The sequence below is a fragment of the Ochotona curzoniae genome, unplaced genomic scaffold (assembly GCF_017591425.1).
Source record: "Ochotona curzoniae isolate NIBS_2020 unplaced genomic scaffold, NIBS_Ocur_1.0 patch401, whole genome shotgun sequence".
Taxonomy (NCBI): Eukaryota; Metazoa; Chordata; class Mammalia; order Lagomorpha; family Ochotonidae; genus Ochotona; species Ochotona curzoniae.
The window spans coordinates 38,609-59,224 of record NW_024466975.1 but is presented as its reverse complement, the minus strand read 5'-3'; the positions used below and the strand labels follow the sequence as shown (position 1 = coordinate 59,224).

General features: G+C 38.2%; 1 protein-coding gene across 1 annotated transcript in view; it reads left to right on the top strand.

The window, feature by feature from the left end:
- LOC121167618 (transcription factor SOX-6-like) overlaps positions 1 to 20,616 on the top strand; it is a gene marked incomplete at its 3' end in the record, with an annotated part of 317,078 nt that overhangs the window by 260,759 nt on the left and 35,703 nt on the right. Inside the window, exons 10-12 of the mRNA XM_040997162.1 lie at positions 3,398 to 3,547; positions 9,393 to 9,576; positions 12,516 to 12,703. Of these exons, the coding sequence (XP_040853096.1) occupies positions 3,398 to 3,547; positions 9,393 to 9,576; positions 12,516 to 12,703 (522 nt within the window). The remainder of the gene's footprint in view (positions 1 to 3,397; positions 3,548 to 9,392; positions 9,577 to 12,515; positions 12,704 to 20,616) is intronic.

Genomic DNA, 20,616 nt, shown 5'->3' with positions numbered 1-20,616 from the left:
CTTTAAGATTATAAAGCCACAAAAGAATCAAGCCCACATGGGAACTGAACCTTTGAAATACTTATAAATTGAAGCCATCATGTATCATTGAAGGCAACGATAAGAGGTAGAAGTAAACAAAAGTTAAAAATCGGTGTAATTCTTATCTAACTTCATGCTCTGCAGTAATCACCAAATACATAACTAGGCAAAGCATGGGAGGTTTATCCTCATGGTGAATTGAACTTGAGATTTTTGTGTTGCAGACATAGTTGAGAATGAACAATGACATTTGGAAAATAGAGGAATTACATAGATAAATCAAAGAATAAGATCTCCCAACTGTCTCTCCTGCTTTGCTCATTTAATGATGGCACATAAGACTGTATCTGAAATAAGGTGAAATTTGGAGAGTTTCAAGAAAATGGTCTAGTGTAGGAGAAATGACATTTGATCCTGACATTTTGGTTCACCCATGAAAAAGCTGATTTAATGCTGGAACCCATCAGTCTATAAACTTATCACCATACTCAACTTTTAAGTATGTCAGACTTAGATATGAACCAACAATGAGTGAACACCAGAGACTTGAGAAAAGCTGGTAGCATTAAAGAGCTTGGGAGAAGACACAACAACTCACACAACAGAAAACAAAAATAATTCCCAAAGTCATAGTTAACATCATTAGGATGAGTAGACAACAGGACAGTGCCAGAAAAAGCTATCAGAGATCAAAAGAGCAGCATCTTAACAACAGTAATAGCAGAAATTTGTAAAATGCATGGAAATGCTGATAAATGAAGTTGAAAAAGAACAGAGAGTATGTCAAATTTCAAAAAGTGATAACAAGAAAAAATGAGGAAGATAGAGAGTTAATAAGGAAGTCCAATATTTACAATATTTACTTAAGTTTAAGGAAGAAAACAGAAGGGAGTAAATTATTAAAAATATCCAATAGTTTCCTAGAATTATAAGACATGCATTGGGCCCGGCGCGGTGGCACAAGTGGTTAAGGTCCTCGCCTTGCACACCTGGGATCCCATATGGGCGCCGGTTCTATCCCGGCAGCCCCACTTCCCTTCCAGCTCCCTGCTTGTGGCCTGGGAAGGCAGTCGAGGACAGCCCAAAGCTTTGGGACCCTGCACCCGCGTGGGAGACCTGGAAGAGGCTCCTGGCTTTGGATCGGCACAGCATCGGCCATTGCGCTCACTTGGGGAGTGAATCATCGGACGGAAGATCTTCTCTGTCTCTCCTCTCTGTATATCTGCCTTTCCAATAAAAACATAATAAAAATAAATCTTTAAAAAAAAATAAGACATGCATTTATAGATTGAAAGAGCTGGGTAAATGTTCAGATAATAACTGAAATTCAACAAAAGAAAGTTATAGTGGAATTTCAGAAGCACTTGTTATAAAAGGGAGAATTTAATAATTTTTGAGGAGAAAATAGATTGCATACAAAGCAAAGAGATTAGAATGATGCCATTCTTTTTTAGCAACACGAGTGAACCCAGGATCTTTGGAACTCAAAGGAAAAATTACTTCACACTTGGACTTCTATACTCCAGTATGTGCAATATAATAGAAGTGTTTTTCCTGAAACGATCATTTTTAAAAAATAAAAAAGTTCACCAGCATCTTTCTCAGGTAGCTCCTGGACAATGTACTCTACCAAAAGGAGACTGCTAGTTAACTAACAGGAAAGCATTTGCATGAAATGCAGAATCCACTACAAGGAGACGCAAGAGGAATTCCAGCTATCATTGAATTGCAGTAGGCCTAAAGAATAAAGCAGGTCAGATTGGAGCAAGAATAAATGGAATTCCAAGAAGAATGACTCCAAGGAAAAAAATAGAATCCACAGATGACTTGATCTTTCCAGCCATATTGGGTCGAGTTTTGCTGATCTCTTGAAGAGTTTGGGGATTAGTTTATTTTTAACAAAGATCTATTTATCTTTACTTGAAAGGCAACTCTACAGAGAGACAAAATGATCTTCGATATACTAGTTCACTCCCCAAATGGCCTCAACGGCTGGAGCTGAACTGATCTGAAGCCAAGAACATCCTCTGGGTCTCCCACACAGGTTCAGGGTTGCAAGGCTTTGGGCTTTGCACCAGTGCTTTTGCAGGCCATAAGCAAGAAATTGGATGGGAGGTGGAGCAGCTGGGACATGAACCAGTACATTCATGGAATGTAGTGGTAGTGGAGGCTTGTAGCAGAAGATTAGCCAACTGAGCCATGATGCCAGCCCTATGAGTTTCTAGGAGTTATGTAAATGTTAGGAAACCCAAGAATGAGGCAAATATTAAACCCAACAAAATTTTTAAAATTGAGAAAGTTAAATGAATGTTACTATGCGCTTCCACTGTAAATAGTGTCTTGATAAAGTAAAAAAAAATGTAAACTATTTTAAAATTTGTGATATTAACATTAGGAGATTAAGTAGGGATGTGTAAGAACACATATGGGGTTAGTATTGTTAAAAAAAAAAAGCTAATCTTTCTTGATAGGTTAGGATATAGCAAAATAAGCATTATACAAGTAATGAAATAAACACCAGTCAAAGCATTTAAATGGGTAGAAGGGGATGTCCCCGCAGAGCAGAGTGATAAACTACGAAGGACTGGGAAGAGAAAACAAAGGTCAATATGCCTTGTGTTAGAGACTGTGCCTTGTACATTTCAGTCATGCCATTGGCTGTGCTAATTTTGTTGTTGCTCGTTTGTTTTTAAGTCTTTTAAAGTACTATTAAATGTGTAAGCCTATAAGAATTACTTTGATAAACATTAAACTCATATAAAAATGGATTGGCCCATGTGAATTTCAAGATCTGGTTCAAATTCAGCTAAATCAGTGCATCTTGAGATTAATATTGGAATTTTCTGCTTGTCATGCCTATGGAAGAAGGAACCTCTTTCAGCTGAACAGCGACAATTAAAAGATCATTGGTTTCCCCAGAACTATAGAAAATACTTCAGATAGTTCACACAGTATATGGGAATACAATGAAAATAAACCTGGGATAGGGCAGAACCTCAGAAAAGCTTATGATCTGTTCTGGGGTGTGAATGCAGCTCTTTTTCACCTGGTTTGCATTGGGAATCAAGCAGTAACAACATAGTTAAATTGCTTTGAATATAGTTGAAGAAATCGAATTCTAGAGAGATCAAGTTCTTTGTCCAGGGCCATAATGTTGCTAGGGGGACCAGGTAGACAACCATGGATCCAGTACCTGTGTTGCCCTCCCCCCACCTTTTTTTCTGTTATATTATTTGTTGTTTTCTTATATACTTTTTTCAAGTAGAGAATTTGTAAGACCGTCAGAGAAATAGTTAGCTAACAATATGGTAATTTTTTTAAACTCCATTTCAGCTGCATTTAAAAGAGATCAATGTTTGTCTTCCCTGTTTTGCAGCAGCTCTATGCAGCTCAGCTGGCCAGCATGCAGGTGTCACCTGGAGCAAAGATGCCGTCAACTCCACAGCCACCAAACACAGCAGGGGCAGTGTCACCTACTGGGATAAAAAATGAAAAGAGAGGGACCAGCCCTGTAACTCAAGTTAAGGTACTTGCTTTGCAGAATTGTGGAAACAGTTTGGAAAAAAAGCTTCGCAAGAAAGGTAGCGAAGCAGGGTATGTTAGAAATAAACAGCAGGAAGCACAGCAACATGGAGGAACACCAAAATGCTCCTCTTTGTGGTAAATTTCATGACAGAGCATTGAGAAACAGGTGTTCCCTTTTCATAACAATAGTGCCATATTGTGAGATCTTTACCTAAATCTAAGAATGCGCTTCTCAAGAGTCTTTTCCTCTTTGGTTTTTGGCTTTTATTTTTCAATGCTCTTTGGCATGAATAGCCACAGTTTTATTTCTAACTTTTGTCATATTCTTGTGACACTTCTCTTCGTGTTATCTAAACAGGTGGGCAGACAGCCTTTAGCACCAGAGAAGGAGGACCGTGAAGCCTCACATTTTAAAAATGAGGACAAAAAGGAATCAAATGCAGGGCCTTTTATGGTTTGCTGATGAAGATCTCTCCAAACTGGTTGCAAATGTGGGCTCCAAGAAATGGGTGGTGTCATTGCTTGATTCTAGCTTGATGCCCTGCAGTTGTGCTAGTCCAAAGCTCATTTATCCTTAATATCTGGAGCCTTAACCAATGCCTTTCTTCACGGATTTCCAGTTTCTTGAAACCAAATAACCAAAAGGCACATTACCTGGCTACAGAAGGAAATCGATGAGCAGTTCCAATCTGGTGCTGCAGCTGGTACCTGTATGTGGTACTGATTGTGTTTGCCTTCTCTATTGAATTAGAAAATTCAGACAGTTCAAAGAAGAAAATGATTGAGTTGTCTGTATGTAAGGATATACTGAGTCATAGTCAGTTCTGATGCAACCAAAATATTACATTTAGGTAAGTGTTGCAGTTATTAGATCTTCATATGCAAGATGGCTGAAGCCAGCCAAACTCAGTGTTGGCTACACAAATGCTCAGATGCCACACAGTCACTGAGGTTGCTTTATTTTCTAAAATTTGCAGATATGACCTTTGAGATTTCAGAAAGGTCTTTAAGAAAGACCTCCAAATATCAAAGATTGAAAAAGTGATCATCATTAAGATAATTCTGCCTCTTCTCCACACAAAGGAATTCATTTAATGCCACTCATTCGTTTATATTACCCAAGGAAACAGATGAACTCTTATATTTTGTTGGTAGGAACACTGAGAAATGACAATAGGCAGCCTGATTTCAAAAAGCAGCATTATTTATGGAAACCTATTATTTTGTCTTCTCTGAGTTTATGTTCATGAATAAGAGTCAGAACACTTCATTCCAAACCAAGGCACTTTGTTTAATCATAGTTGTTAGAATATGAACACATCAAACATCAGTGACTTGAGATATTGAATATTGAACATCCGAACATGAAAAGTCATTTTGTAAGTAGGTTGGCCAACTGGAACTGTACCAAACCAAGCTTTAACAGGATGAGTAAAATATTCCTTGGTTAAATTCTAGTTTATATCTGCTTTTACCATTCCTTCTTTGTGGGCCAACTGAATTTTATTACTCATTGACCACATGCAAATTCTTAGGGAGTTCTCCATATAATTTGACTTGACTGTATGTTATATTAATAACAAAGGAAACATTTCTTATACTTGGATTGCTTATTGTATATGTGGGAAAAATATATAAACCAAGACATACGGCAAATGTTTTAAATTTAAAAATAGCTCCTATCTATTATTGAAGAAATTCTGAAAATGATCTTATGAGTTTGCTTAGTGAAAGAATTATGGTTACCAAAATTTTTCATGTTTCTGTTGTCAATTTCTTTCACTTAGTATATAACACAAGCACTTATTTTAAATTCAAACATGAAGCTATCTAGAATTTTCTGAAAGTAATAAAAATATGCATCTTCTTTGCCCTAGACTTCTTATCTACTACAACTGTCACTATTAGAAATCAGATTATTTCTGTCCAGATACCCAGTTCTGCTGCTTTTACACTCTTGAAAGTTGGGAAAGTTACTACTCATTTCCTTCAACCTTAGTTTTCTCCTCAATAAAACGGGAGTTAACATTATGAGTGACTCTTAAATGATATTAATACATGCTGTACTCAAAAGGTGAGAATCACATCAATGTCAGTTGTGGTGATGATGGTAGTAACGTTCATGATGATAATAATAAAAAACAAACTATGTGGCAGTTTTAGTGGCTGCAAATGAAATATCTTAGTTGTATGCCCAAACAGATCTAACTAAATGTCTAGAGTATTTCCATTGCAAAACATGGTGGAGACTCAGGGATCAGCAGTACTCTCCCCGCTTAAACAATGAAAGCTCAGGAGAGTTTTGTTTTGTTTTGTTTTGCTTTAATGAAATGGTAGTTTTCAGACAGAGAAACCAGGGACAACAGGAGCTGAATCCAAACAGTTGTGTGAGGAGCTAAGCAGACTCCCTGAGCCAGGAGACAGAGCTTACGGAGGATGACTTAGAACGTGTGTGGTACCAGAGATGTGAACTGTGCAGAGAAACAAAGGCAGCACACCAAGGATGTGTGCAAGGTTAACCTGACTACTGATGAGCACGTGTGTGTGAGGAAATTCCCCATGACCGCCTGAATGCTGCAGGAAAAGCAGTTGCCAAGTGAACAATGGAACAGGAATGGTTCACATTCCCATTTGCTGGAGTGGAAAGAGCGTCTGAAGTGTGGAATAGTAAAAACAGAGTGCACAGAAAGATATTCCCTCCTGCTGCAGTCAGAGTATCCCTGCATCACTGGCTATTCTGAACATACCTGTCTAAACAGAAAAGTAAACCTAAAGCATATTAAATTGATCTACTTCGCAGAATAAAGTCCACAACTATTTAGATAACTATTTGAACTTTAGTACCCGTCAATGTAAGCTCACCATATGTAGCACCCATGTGATAATCACTAGGCATGCAAGGCAGCAACAAATAAATAAACATCATATTAAAAAACAAATACACATGAACAATGAGGAAAACAATCAATCATAGATGCAAATGTCAGGAAACACAGATGATGGAATTAATAGATAAGTCAGTTAAAAAAATAACATTCGTTTTCAGTGATTCCCACCTAGAGCCAGGTGAAGAGGTAGCACTTACAATACTTGACAAACTGATAAAAGGCATTATTTCAATGCTCTGGAAGTTCGACCAGAGGCATATATCATCTGAGATAATATTTATACCTCTGTATGAGAACAGCTTGTTTGGGAGCCTTAGCTCTCCTCCAGTTTGCTTAGCACACAGGTGTGTGTCTATGTCAGTCAGGAAGGGAACTGCCTGCCTGGGAGTTGGTAGGTGATGTTCATGCTCAGTGGCAGTGTTGGCAGAAGCACCAGTTATTTAATTATCCAAATCAGTAATAAATTAGAGCGTATTTAAAAGAAAAAAGGGCATCCACTTCTGAGCTCTGTATGTTCAAGAAGCTAAATGAAAACATGAGTATAGTAAGGCAAGACATACAAAACCTAAACTGAATACCTGGAGATAAAAATTATAGTGTTTGTGAGGAAAGAAATGCACTGGATAGTAGTAACAAGAGCCTAGATGTTGCATTAGAAAAGATGAATGAGGATCTGGTGTGGCACAGTGGGTTAAGCCACCGGCTGTGATGCCAGCGTCCCACCTAAGTGCTGATTTAAGTTCCAGTGCTTTGTTTCCCGTCCAGCTTCCTGCTAACATGCCTTGGAAAGCAGCAGAAGATGCACCAACTGCTTCGACACTAACTATACATGTGGGAAACCTAGATGGGATTCCAGGCTCATGAGTTCAGCCTGGCCCAGCAATGGCTTTTGTATCCAATTGGGAAATGAACCAGTGGATAGAAGCTCTTTTACTATCTGTCTATCCCTCTGTCTCACTATAATTCTACCTTTCAAATAAATGCAAGCTTATATTCTTTTTTAAAAAGGAAAAGCTTAGTGAACTTGAAAATATAACAATAAAACTCTAAAAAATGAAGCCTGTAGAAATAGGTTTTCCCAGACAGAATCCAATGCACTAGCACGTGCAACTGGAGGCCCAGAAGGAGGAGGAGAACTTTGTCCTTCAGAAAGCTTTCCAGATTTTATAAAACTACTGAGTTCATGGATTTTATAAGCTCAATGAACCTCAGATGTAGAAAGTATGAAGTAAACTAGTTGAACACCTAACATATAAATCACTATTATTTAGATATGAGTGAAGAAACAACAAAGCAGGTTAATTGCAAGTTAAGGTACATTGGATAATTTTGACATTTGTAATGGATATACTCCTGTTTTCTGAGAACGTGTCCTAAACTAAATATAGATAAAAGTACATTGCAACATAGACATGACTGGTGACCTATTTCCTAGCAAGACAAAAAAGTGAAAGATAAAAACATAGAGCCTCTCTGAATGAGCAAACAGTTGATTTGTTTTCTGATAGATTAGCAGAAAAGGGGCCTGAGATTTGGAATCCAGTAAATGAAAACTCAAATTCTATTCCTCTATATAACGCCTCTGACAAGTAACTTTTATTGCTTTTTCATTTCCCTATTTATAAGCTTAACCTAACACTACCCAGCCTCATAGTGTTATTGATGGTTAAATAAGCTAATAGATGTCTATGTGAAAATATGTAAAGAAGGTAGTTGGCACATCACTGCCTCTCTGTGCATGTTTTTTTTCTACTTTATAATTCTTCCTCCCTAATAATATTTTCTGGCATCTTTATGTTCTTCCTTATTCGGTGACATTACTACTGAAAGAGACCTTAGAGAAGTTCTAATATTTGGCTCTCTTTTTCCAATGAATAAATTGGGCACAGTAACCCGGTATGTTTACCGGAGAGAATCTGTCCTGTCTCTCAATTGTTGTATGCTTTAGACAGTGATATGAAATGCAAGTTCTCTCTTCCTCCTCAGAAGTAAATGGGAGCTACCATTTGCTGCCAATTTTATTTCAGAACACAATAATGCAAATCTTAAAACATCTAGATGAATGTGTTCAAATTTCAGCTACATTTCCAGAAGAACAGAAGTGTTGCTGTTGATATTCTTTGACAGGATAAATGAAGCAAAATAGAGTCAAGGAGTTCAGCTTTCAGATCTTAGCCCAACTGGAGTTTCAAGTTAGACATTTGAGTACTGTGATCTGTGTTGAAGGACATGCATCTTAAAATAGGCTTTCTGTAAATACATGTAGCAGAGAATACAATGAGTTGCATTTTAAACATGAAAATAAATTGCTTATAGCATGGTATGTAAAACATAATTATAATGCATGCTTGCTCTTTTAAGAATTAATTTTAAACATGAATAAGGACCAGAATATAGACCATAAAGAGTACCCACATCCAAAAAACCACATAGACTCCAGGCTGCGGTGTGCAGCTCCCTGGGCAGCAGCCCTGGAGATGGGAAGGATTTCTATGTTTCCATTTTTAAAGTACTTTCTATTATTTGATTTAAAATATATATTAAAAAATTAGCCACAGGCACTATTTATAGTTACAGGAACTTTTCAGAGCGAATAACACAAAAGCACTACAGAGCTGCTGAAATTTTAAATAATTCTTTGTAAATGCCCTAGGTTAATTTAGATCCCCGAAAACACATTAGGAAATTAAGCTGTAATGTGAGCTAATTCAGATTTTAATTTGGCAAAAAAATGATCCAACTACACAGTTAATGTAAATAGAAGCATAACACAGGGAAATTAATGAGGTTTCCTTCCATTGAATCTTCAAGGAGGTAGATAATTAGCTTCTTTTGTTATTATTGTAGTAGAATGTGGCATTGTCTCTGAGGTGTAAAATAACTGTGGCTTACGAAGTGATAATGTGCTTCATTTGTCTTTTTTTTTTTTTAATAATTGCTTATGTTAAACTCTGGCAGGATGAAGCTGCAGCGCAGCCGCTGAACCTCTCATCCCGACCCAAGACAGCTGAGCCTGTGAAGTCCCCAACGTCTCCCACCCAGAGCCTCTTCCCAGCCAGCAAAACCAGCCCCGTCAATCTGCCAAACAAAAGCAGCATCCCCAGCCCCATTGGAGGAAGCTTGGGAAGAGGATCCTCTTTAGGTAAATGGGAAAGTCAGCACCAGGAAGGGACTAGTTGAAAGAAAGTTCACTTGTTGAGTAATGTGTGATCCTTTGTTACCAGAGTTACCCGCTGCACAAGACAATACTCAACTTTTCCACTGAAGCATTGTACAGTTTAGTATTTGGTTGACTAGACATTTTTGGAGAGCACAGTGAAAATCCTACTGGAGTAGATGCTTGAGAGCCCACAACTCATAGACCTAGAGGATGTTTGTTCTATAAGTGCCCACAGGCTGAGAACCTGCCTGCCTTCAAAGTCTAAATTTTCTGTGAAATTCTGTATTTTCTTTTTAAAATATAGGTAATTTCAATACATTTTCCTGTATTTGTTTAACATCAGAACAAATATGAATGGCACACTTTAATGACATGTGTCAGATACAGTTGGTATCTAGGAAGACATGTACTCCTCTACAGCTTGCCAAGGATGTCTAAGGATATTCATACCCTTGCGTAAAAAAGTACAGCATAGAAGAGAAAATATGGATTTGAAAGGAGACAGTTTGGACTCAGATATGTAACTTTGGGAAGATTACTTAATTCCTTAAAATTCCATTTCCAGTCTCCACAAGGGAATGTTACCTAGTTTGAAGAGAATAAAGATTGCAGGAGAAAAACTCAGAGAAAGCACATAGCACAGTATACAGTACCTGGAAGGCATTTTAAGCAATTAGAAGGAGCAAATACTAACATATTTGCATATTTATAGTAAAACAATAAATGTGAAAGCAACTATCAGGAGCTGCTTTGATAGCATTGTGTCACTAACTTGAAGTCTCTTAATATCTGAATTAAGACCGAAAGCTTCAAGGGGACTAGACACTAGACCTTAAGTCTCTTCACTCGATTACATTCTTTGCAGCATTGAATCCTACAGCCTGCAATACTTATTACAACAGATGAAATAATTGCAAGTATGGATTATTGTTACAGGTTAAAAGCCAATTCTTGCCTGCTTTGTATCATTTAACTTCTCACCGTAACCAAATGGGTTCAGAAGCTTTTTATGATCACCTTCTTTAAACAGGTAGAGTAAATTGTGGTTCTTAGAGGCAGATTGGCTTGTCCACAGTCCTGCAGCTGTTCCCCAGTAGAACCAGGACTGGAGTCCAGCTCTTCCCACACATAACCCAATGTTCTTGTAGTAAATGACAGCTGGAATATTTACCGAGCAGTACTGAGTCCAAGTGAACTTGCTGATGATGAAATGTAATATTTGTGGCACAGATAGCAGCTACTCAGTAGCCTTTTCTTATTTCAAGTCAGATTGCCCCATACAGGAGACCCAGGATTTCCATCCCAACCCAGTAGTATAATATACACACAGAAGAGCAAACTCAAGCATTAATGGCATATGAACTTGAAGAATATTCTATGGCTAGACTTTTGGGAAGCTGTTAAAAAAGAGAGAAGGATATCAAAGATAAATACTAGACTTGATCTTGAAATGGTACTCCTAGAATGCACTTCTGAATTTTACTTGAGAAGCATTTGTCTGCTGTACTGATCATCATACAGTGATGACTACGGTGTGCCTTCTCGTACTGAGTTTAAACCTCAGCTGTGCATATGTTGTAGAGCATAAGCTTAAGCAATAGCACCTGTGCTTGATTAACAGCTTCATTCAGATGATATTGGATCAAAATAGTCTTTTTATCAGTGTAAATCCAGAGCAGAAAATGTGATTTTATGTATGTATATATAAATATATATATATATACACATAAATATATGTATAAATATGTATATACATAAATATATGTGTGTGTGTATTTTTAAATGAGTGACTAACTTAGAAAAACACTTTCCATTCCATTGATAAGCGCTTGGGGTGTTTTTGCCTAAACATGAACACATATGTATATGTATTGCATATGCAACACACGAAGTGAGCTTGATCGTAGTGTGGTTTCCTCTGTTTCTTCTGTGTGCAGTATGCACGTGTGTACATACACACATGCAGTGAAATGCTCGTACCAGGCCTCACACAAGTGGACCATGCCAACGTTAGTTGACCAGAGCAGTTGAAATCAGTCATCAAGTGATTGTGTTCTTCTTGTCTACATAATTAATTTTATCTACAGTAAATGCTGGTTATCAAGAAAAATTTGTTTCACTTTTCATTTTTTTGGTCTGTGTCCCATGGGATGTTGGGAAAGTAAATATTTATTCTCACTTTATTTGGAGCTTTGTATTTATGTGAAAGCCATCCCCACACAGAGAGCTTTCCTGTCATGATATGGGGCTGAGAGCAGTGGGTGTGCAAGTTGGGGGTGGGGAAGGAGTTGTCATTCTCTTGGTAAACAACTGAGGCAACGTGATGGGAAGAATGCTTCATTAAGCAGCCAGCAATTGGGGACTGGAGAGTCTGGTGTGTGCTTCCCGCCCCCTCTCTCCTGCAGTAGATGTGTGAACACAGATACAGATGGCACCAAATTACGTTTGTAGTCTCACAGATTTGTTTTCTACTAGTCCAGAAACAGCTTTTCTACATTAGCACACCAGCTATACTTGAGCAACCCAGACAGACATTTCTACCTCCCCTCTCCCCTCATGCCCCTTCCTACTGCCAGTGCCCACTAAAAGGGCTAGATTGCACACACACTGTAGATGTAAACACAAGTATCTTGATCCAGCAGACACAATGGGCATGTAGCAGAATTGGTCTGTGGATGATGTCAGTAGAAAGAACTCAGATAGGATTGAATGCTGGAATGTCCTCCAGTGCCTAACAAAATACCCAGCCCAAATTGCTTTGTCTTGATTTCCTTTGCACTATGAGTAATATCATGCTATTTCTCAGTAACAAATGTGTCACTGCCTTGTTCCCAGAATGCAATGTTCTACAGGGCTGCGGATAGGAGTGGTACTTAGGGGTCTAACTCACAAACTTCTAATAATACATCCTGTGTATGCAGATATTCTGTCCAGTCTCAACTCCCCTGCCCTGTTTGGGGATCAGGACACAGTGATGAAAGCCATTCAGGAAGCTCGGAAGATGCGAGAACAGATCCAGCGCGAGCAACAGCAACAACAGCCACATGGTGTTGATGGGAAACTGTCCTCCATGAATAATACGGGGCTGAACAACTGCAGGAGTGAAAAGGTAAAACTTGTTTCCCTCCTTCACTGGATCTGCTAGAAGAGAGAGATGGCCTGGCTTACTCTCTCGCTCTTTCCAGGTGTACAAGTATCAACTTGCAGCTAAAGTTCAAGGCTTCACCCTGGAGAACTATCTTTTTTTTTTTGACTAAAATTTGTCATGTATCATATTTCAACATTATGACTCAATAACAAGTACACCCTTTCCCATTCAGCGCAGGTTGCCACCCAGGTATCCACTTGGTTTATTAGTATGCCTGTCTTTCACATTCTGAAATATGTGGAGGACTCTTACAATAAATGTTTGTAATATGATGAGACTATCAGAGTATTTTAAAAAGATAAAACATATATGCTCACAATGAAGGCTATTATGAGACTAAAAATCACCATTAAACTTAATACTCAGGTTTCTAATAAACCAGGGCAGAAAACCAAGCAACATATTTGCAAAATGCATTTGTTTACTTTTTTGATTCAGGAAATTGGTGCTGAATGCCTGTTTCATGATAGACTGTTGTAGGAACTAGAGATACAGCAGTGTGTGAAACTGACAAAAATCTCTGCTCCTTTCATAGACCTGACATCCTAATAAGGTGACACAGGCAATGAAGAAATAGATAATTAAGTATATAATATAACATCAGGAAGTGAGTATACAACATAATAAAAATCGAATCCAGTTAAGGGAATGGACAGTTTTGAGGTTGTGATGTTGGAAGAAATGAGAAGGATTCTCAAAGGAAGTGAAATCAAGTTAAGCCTTGAACTAAATAATGGTGCAAGCTCTTTGAAGAGCAGGAAGTGCATTGCAAGTGTAGATGCCCAGACTGTAGGACCATCAAGAAGTTGGCTGGGGTGACAGGTGTGGCAATAGAAAAGGCAAAGTTGGAGGGGATGAAATAAAAGTGGTAACTCAGGGCAGAGCATGTTAGATAGCCTGGATGGACCCTGAAAGTGCTTTTCATTTTGTTCTGACTGATGGAAATTCCCCAAATGGTTTTGTCCAGGGCATTAACTCCACTTGATTTACATATAAAAGAATCAGTCTGCCTACTGAGGAAGAGTGGGCCAGGGAAGGTTAAGAATGGAACTAGGGGGAGAGTTGAAAAGTTATTGTAGTAGATTGGGTGAAAAATTCTAATTATCTGGTGGAGTGAAGCATGCTATTTAAAAAAAAAAAAAAGAGAAATAAAAATACTTTCCCAGTACTGAAAGAGTTGTTTTGAGAATCTTTTTCAAACATGGGAATTATATAGGGGCAAATGTATGCCATGATGGACAATGTCTGAGGTAATATTCTAGAGCAAAACTTAAAAATACATTTCTCTTTGTACACTGGTTCAGTGAAGTCTAAGAATAGAACATATGAAGTCACAGCCAAGACCTTCCTCTTTGTTTCAGTACATAGATGCAGAGACACCGAATAAACTTGTTGTTTCTTATATTTCTAGAAGGAATTTTAAAATACTGTGTACAAGGTCATGGGGGAGGCAAGTGGTCATGTGTGTTGTTACTCAAGCCTCTACACATATAACTATAATCAGGGTGCTGGTATGTTCTGCATTTGTTTTCTGAGTTTCCTTTTTCAAAAGATATGATGATGAGGTAGTCTGAGAATATGGGCTGCTGTGCTGGACAACTACAAACTGTGTTGATTAAAACAACAGATACTGTCTGAAAGTGCTGGAGGCCAATCCCAAGCCAAGCTGTTGATATGGTCATGCACCCTCAGAACGCACTAGAGAATTCTCCCTGGCCTTTTTGTAGCTTTGGATGGTTGCTGGAAATCCTTGTGATTCCCTGGCTTAGAACTATGCTGTTGTAATTCTGCTTTTTTCTTATTAGCTGCCTTCTTTCTATGTGTTTGTCTTTATGTCCCCAAATCTCCCTTTCCTTATAAGGATATCAGTCTTTGCATTTAGGGCCCAACTTAATATTGTGTGACCTTGTTATATCTTTACTACCTCTACAAGGACTCTACAAATAAGGTCACATTAACAGGAACCAAAGATTAAGCCTTGAACATACCCCTTTGGGGAGATACGATACAGCTCATTAGGGGACACATAGCCACTTGTTCATACCAAATAAACTTCTTGTCTAATTCATGATTATTCTCCAATGGACTTTGGCCATGATAAGCAACAGCTGGAGGGTAAGGAGCTGGGGCAGGGTGGATGAGAATGACAGCATGATGGTAGTCTCCAAGTATGCATATGATCAAAGCTCTCAAACAGATCAGGAAGCTTAGCTCTGAAAGAATGCTGAGTTCCCAGACCTAGCTTAGTAAAGAATTTGATTTTACCCTCAAATTGTACTTCACTGAGTTACTGATTTTTACCATTATATATACATATATAAAATGGTGGTGGGTCTTTTGGTGCCTGTTAAGCCATAAACTTTTATATATTCAGGCTTAGTCATGCACATGCCAGTCAGTTTCTGCTCCATAATTAAATGCTCCTCTCCCCACCAAGTGTTTCATCCCAGTTTAGAACTTTGGCAGCTGTTCCCAAGGCAGAGCCCTCCCCTAAGAGTTGCCTGAGTAAATGGTTATGTACAGAGTGTGGTTTCAGGACCACAGGAAAAGAAAAGTTTTATCCCAAAGCCTATTTTACCATACTGATATTAGAAATAAACAGTTATCTTTTTAAGACCCAGAATACAGTCTTTGCCCAGTGAAAACACCACAAAATAATAAGCTTAATCTTAATATGAATAACTTTATAAGATCCTATCTTGTGATGTGTAGAGACTCTGAATGGGACATTATATTAAAAATGAGAGATAGGATTCAGATAGTGACCATCTCATAGTTCACAACTTTACCAAGGGATAATCCTAAAGTTAGTTTGAGAAGTATATCATTGAGAATCTTTTTTTAAAATTCAGATTTTTTGTTACTTTTATTTATTAGTCTTCAAATGAAAGTAATATATGGTTGCTGCTAGTTCTAATAATACATAAAAGTGTAGTGAAAGAGCTCATCACCCTATTCACCCCCATCAACTGCCATTAATTATTCACAAATTTTTGTTGAGTAGTAACAATCATTAGAGATTCAGAAATTTCTTTGACATAAATGAGAAATCATTAATGAGTTTAAAAATATATATTCTTAGCAGTAGTCACTTATCCATTGTGTGATATTTGGGGGGTTGATTAACTTAGCTGAACCTCAATTTCTTCATCTGTGAAGTGAGTATAACAATTTAGATTGCAATGAAAATATGTGTGAATACAGCCAGCTCAGTTCCTAGCACAGAGTAGGCGCTTTGTGTTTTCTATGCCTTTAAACTAAACTACGAGTGATCCTTGAATGTGTAGATGAAATATAATACCTTTCTGGGCAGTATGTTCCGGAACCTCCAGATGATGACTGAAACCAAAGATAGCACAAAACAGTTTTATTCCATGCATACAACTCTATGATAAAGTTTAACTTGTGATTTAGGAACAGTAAGAGATTAACAACAGCAATAGTAAAATATGGCAATTAGAATACATAATCCTAAAAATTATGTGCATGTGATGTCTCTCTTTTTCTTTCTCTTACTCTGTCTCTCTCTTTCTCTTTCTCCATCACACACTCATAATATGAAATGAAGTATGATACTGAGACATGGATGGTATTAGCTTACTGTGTTGGGGTTACTTGAACACAAACAACATGATATCTCAGCAGTTCATCCGATAACCAAGATGGCTACTAAGTGACTCATGGATGGGTAACACATACAATGTGGATGTGTTGGACAAAGAAATGATTCATGTGTAAGGCAGGATGTCAGGATTGTGTGGGAGTTTATCACACTACTCAAAATGGTATACAACTTAGAAATGACTTATTTCTGAAACTTTCTATTTAATATTTTTCGGCTTTGCTGGACCTCAGATAACAAAGCACAGGAAGTAAAACTACTGATAATGGGAAATCATGGCATATCTCTTGTTGCTGTTGTTCATAACTTTTTTTATAGAGTTGTGTTACATGTAGAGGAAGAAGGGGTGTCTCTTTGCCCTGTGGTAGCCAGGTTCTCTTACTTCCTCTGAGTGTGGTTGTGTGTCTCCAGCCTTTTCTGGATGAAGCTTGAAGACTTGCTTATCCTTGGAGCCCTGAAGTAACTTCAGAGTACATCATTTGATTTGGACAGAACTATTCACTTTTTTGGATAATGAGGACGCTATAAGGAATGCCATTAATTGGCCGACTTAAACAACAAAAATTAATTTGTTAAAGTTCTGGAACCTGAAAGTCTAAGATCTGGGTGCCGGCATGGTGATTTTTTGGTGCGTGCCCTTTCTTTGATTTACTCATTCTTTTGGTTGACTCATGTTGAAAATATAGAACTTTATCCCTATGTTTTCACTTAGAGGAGAAAGAGAAGTCTGGTTTCTTCATCTTTGTGTAGGAGCGTAAAAGTTCTCATGATGGCCTTATCTAAACCAATTACTTTCTAAATGCTCAATTCTACTTTCTGTCACACTGGGGATTAAGGCTTTAGCATAAGAATTTTGAAAAAAAAAACATACAATATGGTCTTTAGCACCTATATTGCTGATTTTACGTCATCATTTGGAGTTAAAGTTCAGACTTAATCTCTATTATATGTAAGTTCTACATATTAATTTTAAATATTTCTGCTTTATTTTCCTTACTCCATTTGAGAGGGAGAAGCCCAAGGTTTGAAATGTTTGAATTTCATTTTGCTTGGGTTGACAAAACAAAATAAAAGTGGAGGTTAAGAATGAAAACTGGGTAGAACGATAGCCTAGTGGCTCCATTCCTCGACTTGCATGCACTGGTATCCCCGTATATAATATCATTTTATATATATCATTTTATATATATTTTTATATATATTCATATATATATTCATATATATATATATTCATTTATATATATCATTTTATATATATAATAATCATTTTTAAATGATTTTTTCATTTGAAAGACAGTTATAGAAAGGGAGAGATACATATGTGCATGTGTGCGCGCACACGCACACACACACACACACACACACACTTGCAGAGGGAAAGAGACTAATTAGTTTATTCCCCATTGTCAGCAGTGGCAAGGACTGGGCCAGGCTGAAGCCAGGAGCAGGAGCTTCTTTCAGGTCTTCAATATTGGTGGCAAGGTCCTGAACACCTGGGCATGCTCAGTTGTTTTTCCAAGTCATTAGCAAGGAACGGGATCAGAAGTACAGCAGCTGGGGCATGAACAGTTCCTGTATGGGGTGCTGCTGTCAGACTGTGGCATAACTTGCTTTACCACAAGGCTGGTCCCTCAGGAGATAACTTTACAGGGTTCTTAGTTTTGTGCACTGGGGAGGTCTGTTATACTTAGAGATGCTGTGTTCATGAGCCTTCCTTTACATGATCTCAATCCTAAGTAAGGTCACTATTTTTACACATGTATTTTGTGATTCCACAGGCTTTTGACTGACTAGATTTAATCTTTGTCCTTGTGCTTAGGTTAGTTAGCAATGGGAAGAAGAAATAGTGATAAGGAACTTTGTGATGGTAGCTTTGGCTCTTTAACCAAAATATTCATCTTAATTTTATGTGGGCCCATGGTGTACTACTTTTTATTCTGAGGATCACATTTCTGATTTAAAATGGATAAGTGTATAATGTGCAATAAGATTGTGAAACAGACTAATGATGTAATTTTAACTGTCTTCAAAATTATATTTTCTTTTCTCAAAAGATTTATTTATTTTTATTGAGAAAGTCAGATTTATGGAGAGAAGCAGAGGCAAAGAGATTGATCTTCCATCCACTGACTCACTCCCCAAGTGACCACCATGGCTGGAGCTGAGCCAATCCAAAGCTAGGAGCCAGAAGACAGGAGCTTCTTCTGGACCCCACACTTGGGTGCAGGGTCCCAAGGCTTTGGGCCATCCTCTGCTACTTTCCAAGGCCACAGGCTGGGAGCTGAAAGGGAAGTAGATATAAACCAGCATCCGTATTGGGATCCCAGTATATGCAAGTTGAGTAATTTAGCCACTAGGCTACTGCTAAAGATCCACAAATTATAGTTGTGATTTTTTTGTAAACCATAATGCCATTTTTAGATAATTTTCACAGTGTTGTCATCATTAAACTTTATTAATTCATTAAATATACTTTTCACTTTCTTGGTTGGATATTTTTTTCAAAATTATTTATTTTAGAGAGAGAGAAAGAGATCTAGAGACATGGAGACAGAGAGGACTCTCTTCCAAATGCCACAATCACTGGACCTGGCAAGAATGGAACCATGAGCCATGGACTCAGTCCCTCCCACATAGGTGGTAGGGACCCAATTGCTAGAAGCATCACCATTGTCTCCCGAGGTCTGCATTATCAGGTAACTGAAATTAGGAGCAAGAATTTTTAAATCAAGAATTGAACTTAAGCACTCTGATATGAGAGTGGACTTTTTTTTTTTTTTTTTTTGGAAAGGCAGGTATACAGAGAGGAGAGGCAGAGAGGAAGATCTCCTGTGTGCTGATTCACTCCCCAAGTGGCTGCAATGGCCAGAGCCAATCTGAAGCCAGGAGCCAGAAGCTTCTTCCAGGTCTCCCACACAGGTGCAGGGGCTGAAGGCTTTGGGCTGTTCTCGACTGCTTTCCCAGGCCACAGGCAGAGAGCTGAATGGAAAGCAGGGCTGCTGGAATTAGAATTGACAGTCATGTGGGATCCTGGCGCGTGCAAGGTGAGAACTTTAGTCACTAGGCTACCATGCCAGGCCTCAAAGTATACTTCTTTACCACTAGTCTAATTGCCCTAATTGGACTCCTACTCTTTATAAAGGAGCATGGCACATATTTGAGAAGCAGATCATGAATGGTGATGAGCATGCATATTTATTAGGGACTGCACATTGGATTGTCACCACAAGAAGAGAGATAGCAAAAGCAGGACTGTCAGCAGAAGAGTTCATGGTGTGATGCAATCTCAAGTAAGTTCTTGGGCAACGAAGTTAAGGAGCTTTGAGGCTGTCATAGCCATTCAGAAATGTCCCGATTGGTTCAGGGTAAGAGGGTGAGCTTTCACACCTGTGTGATGGCTATTCCAGAAAGAACCATGACTTTGGGTGAGATTCTGTTCAGTTGAAACAGTGCTGAGGATGGCCGGCAGCTAAGGGCTGCCCATCAATAGCATTCCCAGGAGATGAGGGAGAAACTTTTCCAATCTTAAGGAGGATCTGTGGTAGGCATCACAGTGTCTGCTATAGGATGTTACATTTAGTAATATAGCATGTATGTTAGACACAATTCATACGTATCATAAATATGGGAAGACATTGAGTGCACTGGCACAAGGATGCTTCTGTTTTTATGCCATCTATAGGATCACATATATGGTCATCTATATGTTTATCATGTTTGTTCCACTTTATTAAATACGTCTTTATTTTGGCAGTTTAAAGACTAAATGTCGTGTGCGTGATCAGCCAGAAGAGCACCCATGGAAATGTTCTGCTTGACTGTGTTGGGGGATTTTAGAGTGTGCTGAACATATAGATTGTAGAAACAATAGGCTATATCAGCTCGTTGGAAGCTCCATCATTTCAACGTAACCTCTGCACGTGGATTCTGAATACCAGCGCACTTACATAATAATATAGGCTAATTACTCTCCAAATTTTGCTCTTTTGACATCTCTACAATTCAGGGTATTTCAGTCATGACACTGCACAACACAATTTTAATTAGGCTGTTTCTAAATGTCCCATTAAGCTAAGTTGAGGGCAGTTAGCTGGTAGAGAGGCAAGGTAGAGACGGGCCTTTCTGATGAATGGACTAGTGTTACAGTGGGTTCTGTAACTTTTATGACCTTCTTAATGTTTGAATGCTGACTCAGTTCGGACACTTTCTTTTAGGAATATTATGTGAACCAGTATATTGATTACCTATGGAC